We start from the raw sequence: 15,453 nt of genomic DNA on the forward strand, positions 1-15,453 counted from the left end.
CTATAATTTTGGGTGAGATCTCACATTATTTGTCACCTTGGATCGCATCCTTCGACAGCTGACAAACTCAAAATCGAGGGAAAGGCTGATCGGTTCGTATCGTCTGCTTCTCGTTCTGATATTATTAGTATCCTTAATCTATGATTCAGTATTCATCATGACAATGTTGTATGTCAAAGAGAGGTAGTCAGAAGCCAAGGATGGGTGAAACATTAGTGGGCCCATGTGTACTTTCCTTGAACCTACATGGTTTGCTTATAGAGGCGACATTGATCTAAAACGATGGATTGAGACTACATAAATGTTAGTGTCTGAAGATCTTAGGTAGATTATGGCGCCTTTTGAATATTTGTAATCATATTTTGTTAGTGGAGGGTACGTAAGGGTTGTACTCTTGTTTTAAGCCATAATGCCCACCTCAATCGAATACAGAAATGACAAAAGATGGACATGGCATGTGGGGCGAAGTGAAATGAAGGTGATAATGACCCTTCCGATTGCATCCTTCCCCTATACGTAAGACGTTGTACAGTAAAAAAAACACCCCTCCGGCAAATGACACTAGTGTCCTTCTGGCCTCTGTATATCATCCCTCCCTTCCCCACACACCCACTCAACAACACACACACATACCATGCATACACCACTAATTACATGCCATTATCAGTAATGTTACCGACGTATTTGGAATGTGTGAAATGTGACGTTTAAATTACCAACAAAAAAAGAAATCATAGAACAAAAATCGCAAAGAAACAAACCCTGTTTTAGCAAATCTCGATGTTTCGGTAATACCACGGAATGTAAAGCGCTATCGGCAGCTATTCAGTTGTTATGAATCATTGACTAAATGGTTATATTCAAGATATTTCTCTTGTCTGGGAATTCAGCTTAAATGGATAATTGGATGTTTGAATTAGACATTGATAGTCTGAATAGGAGCAGTATGTCACCAAACCGATGAAAGGATTAAGAGGGGGTGTAGGAGATTAGGAGGAGTGAGGAAGTCAAGTTAAACGGATGCTTCACCTACATCTTTCTCATATACTGTCTTGAGAGAGAACAACTTATGTAGGGTGCCTCATTGAGATCATAGATTAGGGGAACACATGTAGTGAAGTTCTATAACTCCTAATTCTGTATACCTTTTGAAAATCTCTCTTGCTCTCTTGTGTAATTTCTTTATTTCTTTTTTTTCCTCCGAGATGTTCAATACGGATGCGTATTGTTATCTTGTAATACGCTTCCTTGAAAAAACATTTGTGTTATATTCTTTATTTTCATTATCATTTTATTAATCAGCTGGCTTGGCTAGAATCACACCAGATCTCCATTTTATATTGCGATTTATTTATCATTGATTATCACCAACACTCGTCTAAATTGGCACATATTTCTGACATATGTGATTGTCTATAGCTGTCTTGTTGTTTCTATCTTGTTTCTGTATTTCTATCTGTATTTGCCCTTCTCCACTTCTTTGGGTCTCCATCTTCATATACCTATACCCTCTCTCATATTATCCTCCCACATGTGCAACCTTGTCTAGCTGTTCCAAGTTTATTTAATAAATGAGTCACGGTCATGCAAGGTTTGCAAAGATTAGGGTTTTTTGCATTTGAAAATCTGTTATCTTTTAACAAACTCCCAGGGATGCGTGAACATGAAAGTTCTCCTATAAATATCCTTGGCTGATAGAAGCAGAGGAAATTCATGTCGAGGACGATCAGTTATCGTCGAGATTCATTTCAATGTGGGAAATAATTTTTGTGATAGTTTTATGGCCCAAATATTTTATTAATACACAATATTTTATATGAAATAAGAAAAGAAAAGAAAAGAAAAGACGGGGGGCAAACTTGTATCACTAAATATTCCCTTTTCCGTGTAATAAAGTCAGAAAACCGGCCCACAAGATCAACAACAACAACAACAATAATACAATATATACAATCGAAGAAAATAGGCCAAAATATGTGTACAGATAGCACATCGGGAAGGCAATTAAGACTAAATAAATGCCAAAACTATACGAAGATTAGACTATACTAGAAGAAAACTTGAAAACATTAATCTATATTCCAAGGAGGAAGACTGGCAATTATTACGAAGGGATTGCTGTTCTGACCTCATCTGAGATCGGATTACAGGTGTTAGATCACAGTGATGTATGGAGCTATAAAGGGCTGTAATTAGGATGACACTGACGGGAGTTTGACCTTCAATTGACATGACTTTGAAGTATGGCCATTTGCAGCAGAGGGATGGGGTTCTTGATTCATAAAATTTTCAAATGTTTTATTTTTCTATTATCTTTTTTTAATTACCAGATCCTTCAATTTCAGTTCTTATCTACATTTTTTAGCTCGGTCGATTCGCTCGCTTGTTTATGGGCCTGTGCTGTCCATCCCTCACCTTAGAAGAAAGTCCTACGTATGTACCCCTTTTTCAAGGATTATTGTAATGTCAAGACCATGACAGTGAGTAGAGGAACAAAATCAGAATCAACCAATAGAAAAATTACTTATTCAAGTCCAGTTGCTAATGATATCTGAGCGGTTTTTATAATTAATATGAGACCGCGATATCTAGAGGCTAGACATAATTAATCTCATATAAGAGATTGAATTTCGAGAGGTAAGACGAGAATATTGAAAAGTAGGTCGAATTATAACCTCAAACTCAAAGACCGGAAGTTCCCCTCTCCCATACTCACAACGTACTATAGAAATTGCATTGGGTGTACAGAATATTGATTCACAAATTTTCATATCTTTGGAAATGACTTGTGTTAATATATTAAAAAATATCATAGAAATTATTTACAATTACCTTTTAACAGATGTCATTATTACGATGGAATTAATAATATTCCCTTCCACAATGTAACATATCAGCTGTTTGGCAGATATTATGTATATTGAGATCAGTATTTCGCAATAACATCGTGACAATGCTATTAAAAGGGATACTCCGGGCTGAAAATATTTATATCTAAATAAATAGAGTAAAATTCGCTGAGCAAAATGCTGAAAATTTTATCAAAATCGGATAACAATTAACGTAGTTATTGAATTTTAAAGTTAAGCAATATTTTGTGAAAATAGTTATGTGCACGTTATCATGAATATTCATTAGGTGGGCTGATGATGTCACATCCCAACTTTCCTTTTTCTTTATGATATCAAATTAAATCATAATTGTTTGATATTCTAACACATGTGTAAACAATGTGTCTCCTTTATAGTGGAATAAGTTGCACAAACGAATATCTAAGGCATTAAATCAGTTGCCAATCCATTTTAATTGAATAAACCTAATTTCATATAATAAAATACACAGAAACAAGTGGGGATATTACGTCAGCAATTTGCTCATTGAATATTCATGAAGACATGCCTAAAACTGTTTCATCCGAATAATGCAAATCTTTAAAATGCCATAACTTTGTTATTCCTTGTCCGATTTTGATCAAATGTTTAGTGTTTTGTTTGTCTGATTTGCTTTATCTGTTTATATCGTATTATTTTCAGCTCGGAGCATCCCGTAAATGTCAAATAGTTAAGTGGCTACACAGATTTAACATGTTTAAGACAATGACAATGCAAACAGCAAAATAGCAATATCGCCTCAAGACTTTTGTTTCACCATTGGGATATTGTACACTCAAACTCACGCGCACAAAACTATCACCACCTGGAGTTCATGCATCGCGATTCTGAAATTGGAAGCCGACATATCACGGGTCAGCGGTGCTCGAAGTGTCTCGAATGGGAGCTACCGAATGGATGTATAATGACCACTCAACAACCTCTGAGGCTTATCCTCAACAGGATATTAGATTAGTGAGAATAATCGTAGTGATGACCATACGACCCCAAACACCGTGCCCTCTTTATCCATCTTCCAGGTCACGCAAGCAAAAGAGAGCAAGGTCAAATTATGACTTGTAGTCCCCATTGATAACAAAAGATTTTACTTGTTTTATTGTCCATAATATAAGAGCAATTAGGGCTCATATACTGACCTCAAGTGACAGGACATGTGACGTAGGAATGAAAATAGTAGACATTGATAAGGCAGTATAGACGAAGTGGATGTGAATCATAATAACTTTGTCATTGCAAAAAGGTTATCGGTATTGTTTTATTATAGATCCAGTATTATCGTAATTAGACATTTTGACGTTAAGATACACACACCCACATCGTTTACATGGAGATGTTTATGAAAACACCGGCCAACATAAGATGAGGTTGATGTTCAAAAACATTTGTATTTAATAGAAATATTATACTCATACGTCAGAGGTTTAGCATAATATTTATTGTTGCTACTACGTCACTCAAAATTTGTCAACTTCATATATTCTTGAAAAAAAGTGTTTAAATTACAGTTGACCAAATGAGCGACACTAACAATCAAGATCTGAATATGTTGTTATTAAAGTTAAATGACCGCGAGGGTGTTTTTTTTTCTCCATCGTAGAAACCAATACATATATAAGATTACAATTTTCATGACATGTAGTACCTCTGGAAAATTGTACAATTTAGAATGAAAAGAGATATCGGCAGTATTGTGTGTAGTTAAAACAAAATAAACATTTCTGCATTTCTCTTTCTTTAATTTTTCATAAACTATGTACCAAACATATTTTCTTATATGAACATGGCCGATTCGTTGTAATAATAAGCATACCAAAGTCAGACAGTACGGTCGTATTAATGAATGGTATAGTAAATCACTTTAATGGCAATACCTCCTCATGTATACATAATCGTGAACCAAGTCTGCGTCATATTTGCGATTTTGCACACAAAATAATCGTGATTTCTGTATGTTCTCTTTGTGTACGCGTATCAGTACGAGTACGGTGTTAAAAAATTACAACTCTTTAAAGCCAACCACAGTCATTGAATACATTGATAGCAAGTCACTCCATTTTGACACGGATCAGGATAACAAACATGTACTGTCCATACGCAAGTTCTTTTGCGCCCTATACGTTGGGGTTGTATGTCATTCGCATGATCATGTAGGCTCTTTGTTTCCTCATAATTCCTTTCTGCTTTTTAATCATGAGACCGTATAAATTTATATGATCAAGTCCCCACTTAATGACTCATTTTTTTCTCAATCACTTTTCTATCTTTTTATTCACATGAATTACAGGCGCCCCCCCCCCTTCCCACGATAACGTTCGAACGGATTGTTTATGTAATTTTATTTAGTGGTCTTTGAGAGAGACATTAATTTTGGTATCTATTTTTACATTTGAAGTAATCATACACCAAAAATATATTTTGTTCGAAGTAAATCCGCCAAGGGAACATATTAAACTTTTTCTGCCAAAGATGTCCGTGTTTATGATGAAATTTACAACCCTCCAAATCCGAGGGTAGATAGACTCGATATTAACCACAGCATCATGTGACTATGCATGTCAGTGTCTTGGTAATTTCCATGGAAATTCCCCTGAGGACTTTTCTTCAAAAAGCCATCCGTCTCTAACTAATTTATAGAACATCGGAAGCTCGTTTTGTATCAACTGAAACTGAGGGTCAGGGGAAAGGAATAAGGTAATTTTCTGATGATTACCAATATCATGACCACGTGACGGACTTTCAATTTCTTTCGTCTGCTATCTAAGGGTCAGAATGTCAGCATCGGTTTCCCCCTCCTACTGTGACGTCACAAACGACCTGTTGGTTTATCCCCCACCACATACCCTGTAACCTTGTCTACGTTAATGACGTTGGCAAAACAAAAATGCTCAAGAAAGAGATAAATTAGTACGATCATATTTTTGCACTTTTAGGCTTAGTGAATGATTTAATATCTACCCCTGATTGTTATTGGTTTGTATTATAATAACTCCTAAACGTATAAAACATTCTTCTTATGGAGACGTTCATCTGATACTGAGTTAATAATCAGGGGAAAAGAACTATTTAATGCAATTATTACGATAGGTGGTGACGCAGAACGTTGTTCTTTTATGAAATACTTTTTCTTAGTTGCAATAAAACATTTGTTATAAACCTTGTACAATCTTTATTTGGACAAAGTTGATATACGGTAGCTTAACACACCATCAAGACACCATCAAGTTCAAAGGAAGAGCATTCTAAATACATTAATGAAGTCCCCCCGGGTGTTGCCATAGAAACACTTCCGGGTAAGGCTAAAATAACCAGCTTCAAATCGGCTGGGCCATGTTCGAATTGCGATCCATTCGAGGGAATTTCCTTTCTATAATTACAGACAGTGTGTGTTAGGATATGGTTGTCTGCCTGCCACAACGTCTAGTAACGATATGTCATCTTCCTGATCAGAAACAAACCAGGGCGATGGGAAGGAGATGATACTAAATATAGAAAACATTGTTGGAAAAACTGAAATAATGTTTTGCAGCCTCAGGAAATGTTTTTATTATAAGGTCGATTTTTTTTTCAATTTTCATCTGTGCAGGTACGATAATAATGTGGTGAGGATGGTAGTAATAATGTAATAGTGATGATAACAACAATACTACTAAATAATGATAACACCAATAACAATATTGATAATAGTAATGATAATGACATAATCATTATAATAATACTACGTTAATAATGTATAATAGTCAATATTATAGCAACAAAGACAATGATAACATATTATCATGGCATGACGTTATCCTACGTGAAATAAGTTCTGATAAAAACAAAAAGTAGTGACTTGTACGAGTGTGCTAGGGAGAGACGTGCTGCTTGCTGAACTAATGCCTTTTTCAGAGCCCCCCCCCCCCCACCTCTCTCTCTCTCTCACCTCTCCCATCAATACCTTTGTCAAGTAATCCCTGTTGTTATCATCCATAAAGCTCACGTGTACTGACTCATATCCTTACCATTCAACCTTCTCTTTAGTTCCTTCTCCCTGTCATTTCCACTTTATGTCTTTGTAGTCCTGAGCCCCCTGTTAGATTAACGTATTCGACAGGGTGTTCTTTTTACGACATTATGTTTCTATCTTTAGCTCTTTGGTTTGCGGGTGATACAGTAGGGGCGTGTGGCATTTATTCCCAAGGGCTTTTAAAACTCCTGACTTAACACTCACTCAGGAAAGGCACTCCTCAAATAAAAAAAAAATTAAACTGATCTTACTAACGAAAGGCTTGAGTATTATTGTTCAAAGCACTTGACTTTTGTTAAAACTTTGTAAGTCATTCTACAAGTAATGACACGATTACGATAGAACACACTCAAATAATCACAGATTAGAAATAACAACCGTTTCTATTTATTCATCCCCGTATATACATAAAAATTGATACTTTCCTTTTGTTTGTTTTTCATATTTGGCTTCGAAATACATTTTTTTTCACGGAGATTGTTTTCTCAAGGAATTTGACTTACAGACCTTTACTATTACTGTTACGTAAGATGTTTAAGATCTTTACAAAATTGCATTGATCACATTTTGTAATGGAGAGGTCATTCAAAATCTATAGTAATAACATTGAAAGTATTATCTGATTCTAGAATAGTAGACGTTCAAAATACACGTACGTGATGTAACTAATTTTACCCATATTCATCTCTAAAAAAATAACATCCTTCCCGAATCAAAAGACATAAGCCTATTATCGTACCGCCTATTCAGTAGTCGTATTGTATTGTGCTATGTTTTAGAAATATCCCTTTTCCATTTATTGATTTGATCTCACAAGTATCATATCACATTTCCGGACAAAAATCGAACTTATTACTTTCTCTTATTACATGATAATCTATAACAATCACTGCTGTTATGAAAATGACAATTCTAGCCAAAGGCTTATATACTGATTAAAAAGTGGCCCTTGCGGATTAATTCGTTCTGATGAAGTTTAAGATTAGTTCCTAGTACTTATAATGTATACAAAATAAGCTTACTGTTTGTGTTCTGTTTATGTATGGTTTAATCATCTAATCTAGCGTAAATATTTTCTCATTTCCATGGAGCTTATCATGAGTTCATCTGCTTACAAGTATACATAACATAAATAAATAATTAACAGGGTCATACAGTTTTAGTCTCATCCAAGAGGAAAGTGATCGGAAATATGTCATGGCAACGGGAAAGTTGATGAAAATATATAAACAATAATAAAAAATATATAAACAAGAATACAGAGATAAACTTGCTTTCATTTCATGTCAGCGTCTTCGGCTTAAAAATGTATTAATTCCCTATTCTGTACCTCTGCAATGTAAGACCACATCATGTTGAATGATATTCAGTTGGGTATTATGAGTAAGCTTTAAAGATCTCTTTATGTTTCTACTGCAATATGTCTGTCTCGTTTCTTATTGAACATTGACGCTATCATGGCTATAGGAAAATGAGAGGGGATGTTACAAGAGCTTTACAGAAGCAAGCAAGGTTAAAAATATAACATTTTTTTCTTAAGACACTATATTAAACATTATTACTTTCATTCTTCGCACCCGCGTGCTTTTGTCTCATGATATTTGAAATAGTGACCTACCTTGGAATTTCTCTTTGTCTGCACGTCTGTATTTCTCTCCTTGCCCCTCTGTCTTACATCCCCCTCTTCCCGAATTATATTCCCTTCTCCGTGTCTCCTATCTGAATACAAGACCCCCCTTCCTTCCACCGGATCCCAATTTTTAACCAGTGGTAACATACCCTTTAATATGAATACAATTTTTGCAAGAAGTTCGTCACTAACTTGATGTTGAAAGATTTGCAATCACGCATGCGTTATTATAACGTCGTCTCGTATGATGAATGTGTAATTCTTAGCCAATAATTTAAATTGCTTTCATTTGAATAATAAATATTTGTTTCAAATAAATATTTTCATTGGTGGTTAAATGTTACTACTTCCTATTGAATATGGTGTGCCCCTGTCTATGTTTGTCTTTCTCCTGCGTACCCATCTCCTTACCTTCATTCTTCGCTCCCTCTCAACTTTTCCCTTTCCTCCTCTCCTGTCACACACACCCAACCATTATAAATATTATATTTCTCCCACCACCCTACCCCCAAACACCTAGTTCATGCCCCCTCATGTCATGCCCCCCTCCCCCTCTCTCTCTCTATCTCACTTACTGACACACACACACACACCCAGCCTCACACACTCACCCTTCCCATCATCGAACCGCGCGCGCGCACACACCCTCACTCACCCACACACACATGCCCAATATACCTCACACCCGTCAGTATACCCCCTTCACATATTTTATTATCTTCGCTCTCCTTTTTTGTGTGTGTACAGTACGTCTTACCTTGTGGGATATTGACGATACCCATAGTAATTCCTGCGATCAAATCAGCTGAAAGCCATTGCCTGAATTTATAAGCAGGTAACCACTTGCAGACCGGTAGCACCGACTGAATAGATGATTTTACGGCTTCCCCACAGCTGAAAAAATGTATATATACATATTTACTTGATAGTGAACCACGACATCAAGATGAATTGATAAAAGAAGAGAAATATCTCGCATGCATTCAATTAAATTTCAGTTTATTAGAAATTATATCAACAGTGGATGTAAAAAAAGGATTTCCCCTACTTGAAATTTTTACCCGCTTTAAAAAACAATGAAGAATACACACACACACACACTCTCTCTCTCACACACACACACACACACACATATATATATACGTACTTCATTTTTTATATGTTTGATAAAGAAGAAGCACTTTGTCATGTCTGCAGAAACACAAAGACTTTTATTAACGATTATTTCACAAGTTTCATGAGAAATCAAACCATCATGCTTCAATAAATGTACTAAAACTTTGATCGTGTGACGTAAATAAATCTCTGAATAACATAACGCCGTATGATGCATCTTTCATTTTTCATAAGTGATTCATATAGAATTGATGTTAGGGGAAGATTGGACTTTATTCGAGAGGAATCAAATAAATGAACATTTTATTCAAAAGAGAATTTGGTACTAAATCATTTAATGATGTTTTCTACATGGGCGTCTATAACGTTAAATTCTAGATATATGCTAATAGGTATTACCCACCAATTAGCATCTTAAAAAGTCTTCTTAGCAAACAAACTCTTTCAAGAAAAATTTTCACAGATTTATCCTTAAATCTTAATGTTCACTTGCAACTAAATCTAAATTGTTGAAATTTATTTATGCTGGTATCAATAAAAAAAACCCGTTAAGCTCAACTCATTTTATCAATTCTTACCACCGTTTATTGCACGATATAAATTTACAAAGTAGGCCAACTGATTAATTGATGAACCGATGACAAATAAGATACATCTAACCCTAAAGGTATTCCTTATGGATCTAGTAATGGAATACCTGCATACAAGCGAGGAACCGAAGCGACCATTCTCACTTTGAGAGGGGGGGGGGGGTTAATATCGATTTCTTTTAGATTAGAATTAAAATATTAAGGTGAATCATTTAGGACTTATCTTTTGAAAATTTGCAATAATCGGGTTTTAAGAAAACATGAACGGTTTCATATGTCACGATCCTTGCGAATTACCATGTATCATCGAAAACATGTTATTTGACATTCCAAATTTATGACTTACTGGAATTGCTTGAATCTCTTCTCTATCCTTTGCCTCGCTGTCTTGTGTTCTTGATGCGGCGTATACTTGTGATTGAACTCAAGGTTAGTATACACCGGTCTGGTGACATTCATCTTCAGTTGTCCTGGAGAAAGTGGTTTAGGGGGGCGGTCTTCGGCACTCGAGTTGGTATCTTTACTCTGACGCTTTCGTCGATCTCGTCGATCTCTACGATCTCGACCACCTCCATTACCATCGCCATCTCCTCCTCCACCGCCATCACCTCCTCCTAACCCACTACTTCTTCCATCACTACCACCATCACCTCCACCTCCACCTCTACCTGCATCATAACCACCGGTACCAATTGTATCAAGCCCTGTTCCTAGACTGCCATATCCGTAGTTAACATTGCCATTGAGTGGAAAGTTGTTGGTTCGAGTAATACCGTTACTCATGGGTATAGCCACACCGCCACTGCCGCAGCGCACATCTCCTCCCATTCCTCCATTCCGCTGGGTGCTTAGATCTCCATTCCGAAATTCACAGAAATCGGGAAGATCACGAAAATCGCTCAAGTCTGGGTGCGAATTTTCAACTTTAATTGTAAAATCCCGATTAGACATGATGCATTTGTCCCGTTTAGCCAATCTTTTGAGTATAAGGAAGAATGAATCACGGCTTCGCTTAATGATGGTGGATGAACAGAAGCCTAGCTTCCTTAATATGTAAGTGATCAATCAAGAGCTTCGAATTGGTGAATTGCTGATGCACTGGTTAGTAAGCTGTAATGTCTTTGCTTTATTTCCAGACCAACGCGTATCGAAGAAGAGCCTAGGTCCAGTTATATACTGATGGAGAACATTACTGTTGCAACTGAAATCTAAACTCGGGAGATTGAAATTGAATAACAAAGCAGACACAAGCCAAACAAAGTTAGGTTTCCTTTTAGTCTCAGACTAAACCTGGTAGCAGTAAATGTTCAATCAACTGTGTTCTGATGCAAGTAAAACGCAAATGAAATCCAATATGAAACATTTCAAATCATGTGTTGCTTCCAGGACGGTGACTCCTGCTAAAACCCCATCCCTCTGCGGCAACAAAGGAGGTAGAAAGATTGGCTTGCTGACGGGTTTCTATGACGAATATCAAGGGTTGATTTTGATTCGCTGTGGTAGTTACACCAAGTGTAAGCATGCGCGGTGGCAATGATGGGCGGGGCCTACAGGGGTTCCTCATCCGATCCGTGTGTACCCCCTAACAGGACGTGAAGTTGCACGTGTGTGTACGTGTGAATACTCTTGTTGAGTGGGTGGGGAGAGGGGTGAGCTGGCCAGGGAAGCCAAAAAGACCTGGAAGCTACAGAGAGATGAATAATATATACATGACTTTCTTTGATAGGACTGAACCCAAGCGAAGTTCGAGGACGCCTGTTTTCCCTTTTGGGATGTAACGCGTGATCATGAAAATGACAATGTGGTTGTTGATTAATTAATACATTAAACCAGCACTAATTATATTCATCCAGGTGATATACAAAGTCTCGTTTATTGGAGCAGAATATTCCTATTATAAAAATAGTTTTAGTATTTAAAAAAACTGTTTTAGCAGATACATTGCAATATTCATGTAGGGAGAACCAATTTCCAAGTGACATTTTTTTTGGCAACCTGTTGGACTGATCTATGAGCCAACACCGCATCTTGGTTTTCTTTAAATAGCTTTACCGCACTGTGGTTATATCCATTAATAAAGTTAAATTTATCTCAACACACTGGCCCCTCCCCCACTGACATATCCCCTTTCTGTTAATCTAGAATTCGCTTTCATTTCCCCTTTTAATAAACGTTTATCTTAGTTAGAACATGTCACATATTGACAGACCAGAGAGGCTGCAATGTTATTTGTTCTTTTTTGTTTTATTCCTCATAAAAGTTGCATAATAAGAACTGAAAAGTGACAGACTAATGATTACCACTAGCTGACGATTGATATTTGTTGGGTAGTCTGACGCAACTCTTTTAAAATATCTTTTAAAGGTAGATGCATTCGCTCATAAACTGCAATGAATTGATTGAAATGTTATATCATCAAGTAATCTCCTTTTAAATTGGTGAGTGGAACTGATCCCACTTTTTATAATGATCTGGTGACTTTAAAGGTAATTTTCGTGCTACGATAAATCTACTACTACTACTACTACTTCTATGCTATACTGTTCCTAATACTACTGTTGTTACGACTATTTCTTCTTATTATACTGCTACTTCTTCTACCAACACTGTACTACTACTACTACGACGACGACGACTACTACTTGTACAACAACAACAACAACTACTACTATATAGTAGTACTACTACTACTACTACTACTACTACTACTACTACTACTACTACTACTACTGCTACTACTACTGCTGCTGCTGCTGCTACTACTACTACTAATGCTTCTATTAGTATACTTCTACAACAACAACAACAACTACTACTACTACTACTTCTTCTACTACTACTACTACTACTACTACTACTACTACTACTACTACTACTGCTGCTGCTGCTGCTGCTGCTGCTGCTACTGCTACTACTACTACTACTACTACTACTTCTACTACTACTACATCTACTGCTACTTCTACTACTACTTCTACTACTACTACTACTACTGCTGCTACTACTACTACTACTTCTACTACTACTTCTACTACTACATCTACTACTGCTACTACTTCTACTACTACTTCTACTACTACTACTACTACTACTACTACTACTACTACTACCACTACTACTATATACTACTACTATGTATACCTCTTGTCTTATGTTCTCATTTTGATATGCACTCGGTTCTACGATACAGTTTGTAAATTTTGTTGACAGAAGTCCGATAGGGGTTCGATCCATCCACTTCCCCTTCATGCATCCGGTCGGCTACACCAACGTAGTTAAGTAGATTTGTCATAGAGTGATGTATGCAATTACCACCTATCACTATTAACATACATTTAAGTTATGTCACAGTCAAATGAGAGAGCTAAACGTTTGCATGTTAATGGTAATGGTTACCAAAGTCATATCTACTATATCAGTTCTAAATAAGACAAGAGCATAATTAAACTAATTTTTCATTTTATTTCATTTATTATTTTTCTCTGCATTCATAACATTCGTAAATCATACTTTCACTACATAACAAACATAATATATTGGTTACTGTTTTGTCATGAATCATAACGAAAAAATGAACTAAATAAAATTTTATTCTAGACATATATGATCTACTACCAAATAATTTTGATATTTACGATTTGCTGGAGAAGTATTGTCATTATAAGCATTTTTACTTCGATATTATCAAAAAATTGTATTTTTATTATGATTTTTTATATTGATTTCCATTTTTAATGAATCCATTTTACTGAAACAAAATATTAAACAAAGTTTACTTTAAATATGTTATAGCACAGACTCAAACGTAGAATATTACCAAACATTCATGATATTTGTATACAGAAAAAAAATCACTATCAGAAACCTCGATGTACATCACTGACAAATTCGATAATTAGTGCCAACTAAAATTTCAGATAATTCAACTCAAAGTTCAGTTAGTTAATGTTTGAATTAAGGCCCGGTCACAACGTCCGAACTTTGTTTAGCGTTCCTTGAACGGTAGGGAGAGGGGGGGGGGTGAGGGCGAATTTCGGCAACGTTCGTCACCGCGCAAAAAAATATGCGATTTTTTTTTTGAAAACACGGGCGATGCCTTAGCGGTGCACCGCTGAAGCCGCCATTGGTTTAACGGTAGCGATCGTTGATAGACTGGTGTTCTGTGCATGCGAGCGTTGGCTCAGCGGGGATTTAAAGTTGGTATAGCGGCATCCCGCTTTTGACTACAGAGGCTGAACGGATCGCTTTGATAGAAGTTCAACTCGATTCCAAATGGTCTCATGGTCCATTTCTCCTCGTATTTATATAGCCAAATCCTGGTCGCGCTCCGACACCTCCATACCAAAGTTCATCACTGCAATGGATCGCTGCTTCAACGCCCGAAACCGTTCCGACAATCCCGTGTCCGCTCGTAAAACGTTTACAACCGCTTCACCAAAGTTTGTTCAACGTTTAATCACCGTCCGAGCAAAGCTGGCGAAGCAGCGGTGGTCCAGAGTTCAAGATATCTGCGTTGGCCTAGCGGACCCATGCGTCCACGAATTTGCGTCTAGCGGCGCCAAACTCTGACTGCGCGTTGGCGTTGTTGGAGCGGTGGTGAACTATGCCGGAGCGGAAAATTGCCTGCTCCTCACCGCTCGCAATATTTTGTGCAGCTCAAAACTTTCGGAGCGGTAGGAGGGACCATCAGCGGTGGCCGAGCGTATACGGCGTTGCCTTAACGGGGGCCAACTTCTGTTAAACGGTGGTGAACGGTAATGAGCGGTGATGATTTTGTTCACCGCTCCAGGAAAGCTCCAGCAAAGTTCTAACGGTGTGGCCGAGCCTTTAAAGGGATGGTCCGGGCTGAAAATATTTATATCTAAATAAATAGAGTAAATTTCGAAATGCTGAAAAGTTCATCAAAATCGGATAACAAATAACGAAGTTACTGAATTTTAAAGTTTATCAATATTTTGTGAAAACAGTTGCATGCACGTCGTCATGAATTTTCATTAGATATGCTGATGATGTCACATCCCCACTTTCCTTTTTCTTATGCTATTTCATGAAATCAGATTTGCTTAATTTTTTTAAACATGTGTAAATGATGTGTCTCCATTATGATGAAATAAGTTGCGGCAACAAATAACTAATGCATTTAATCAATTGTCAATGCAATTGTTTCTGTTCTTGGTAGAATTTTTTGAATAAACCTAATTTCATATAATAAATAACAAA

At 36.7% G+C, this 15,453-nt stretch overlaps 1 protein-coding gene across 1 annotated transcript in view; it reads right to left on the reverse strand.

Annotated features, from left to right (window-relative positions):
• Positions 1–11,662, reverse strand: part of LOC121410904 (pendrin-like) — a 32,772-nt gene extending 21,110 nt beyond the window's left edge. The window contains exons 1-2 of the mRNA XM_041603285.1: positions 10,580–11,662; positions 9,285–9,421 (exon numbers count right to left, since the gene is read on the reverse strand). Coding sequence (XP_041459219.1) covers positions 9,285–9,421; positions 10,580–11,184 — 742 coding nt within the window. The 5' untranslated portion in view covers positions 11,185–11,662. The remainder of the gene's footprint in view (positions 1–9,284; positions 9,422–10,579) is intronic.
• Positions 11,663–15,453: the final 3,791 nt, after the last annotated feature.

The sequence above is a fragment of the Lytechinus variegatus genome, chromosome 3, assembly GCF_018143015.1.
Source record: "Lytechinus variegatus isolate NC3 chromosome 3, Lvar_3.0, whole genome shotgun sequence".
Lineage (NCBI taxonomy): Eukaryota > Metazoa > Echinodermata > Echinoidea > Temnopleuroida > Toxopneustidae > Lytechinus > Lytechinus variegatus.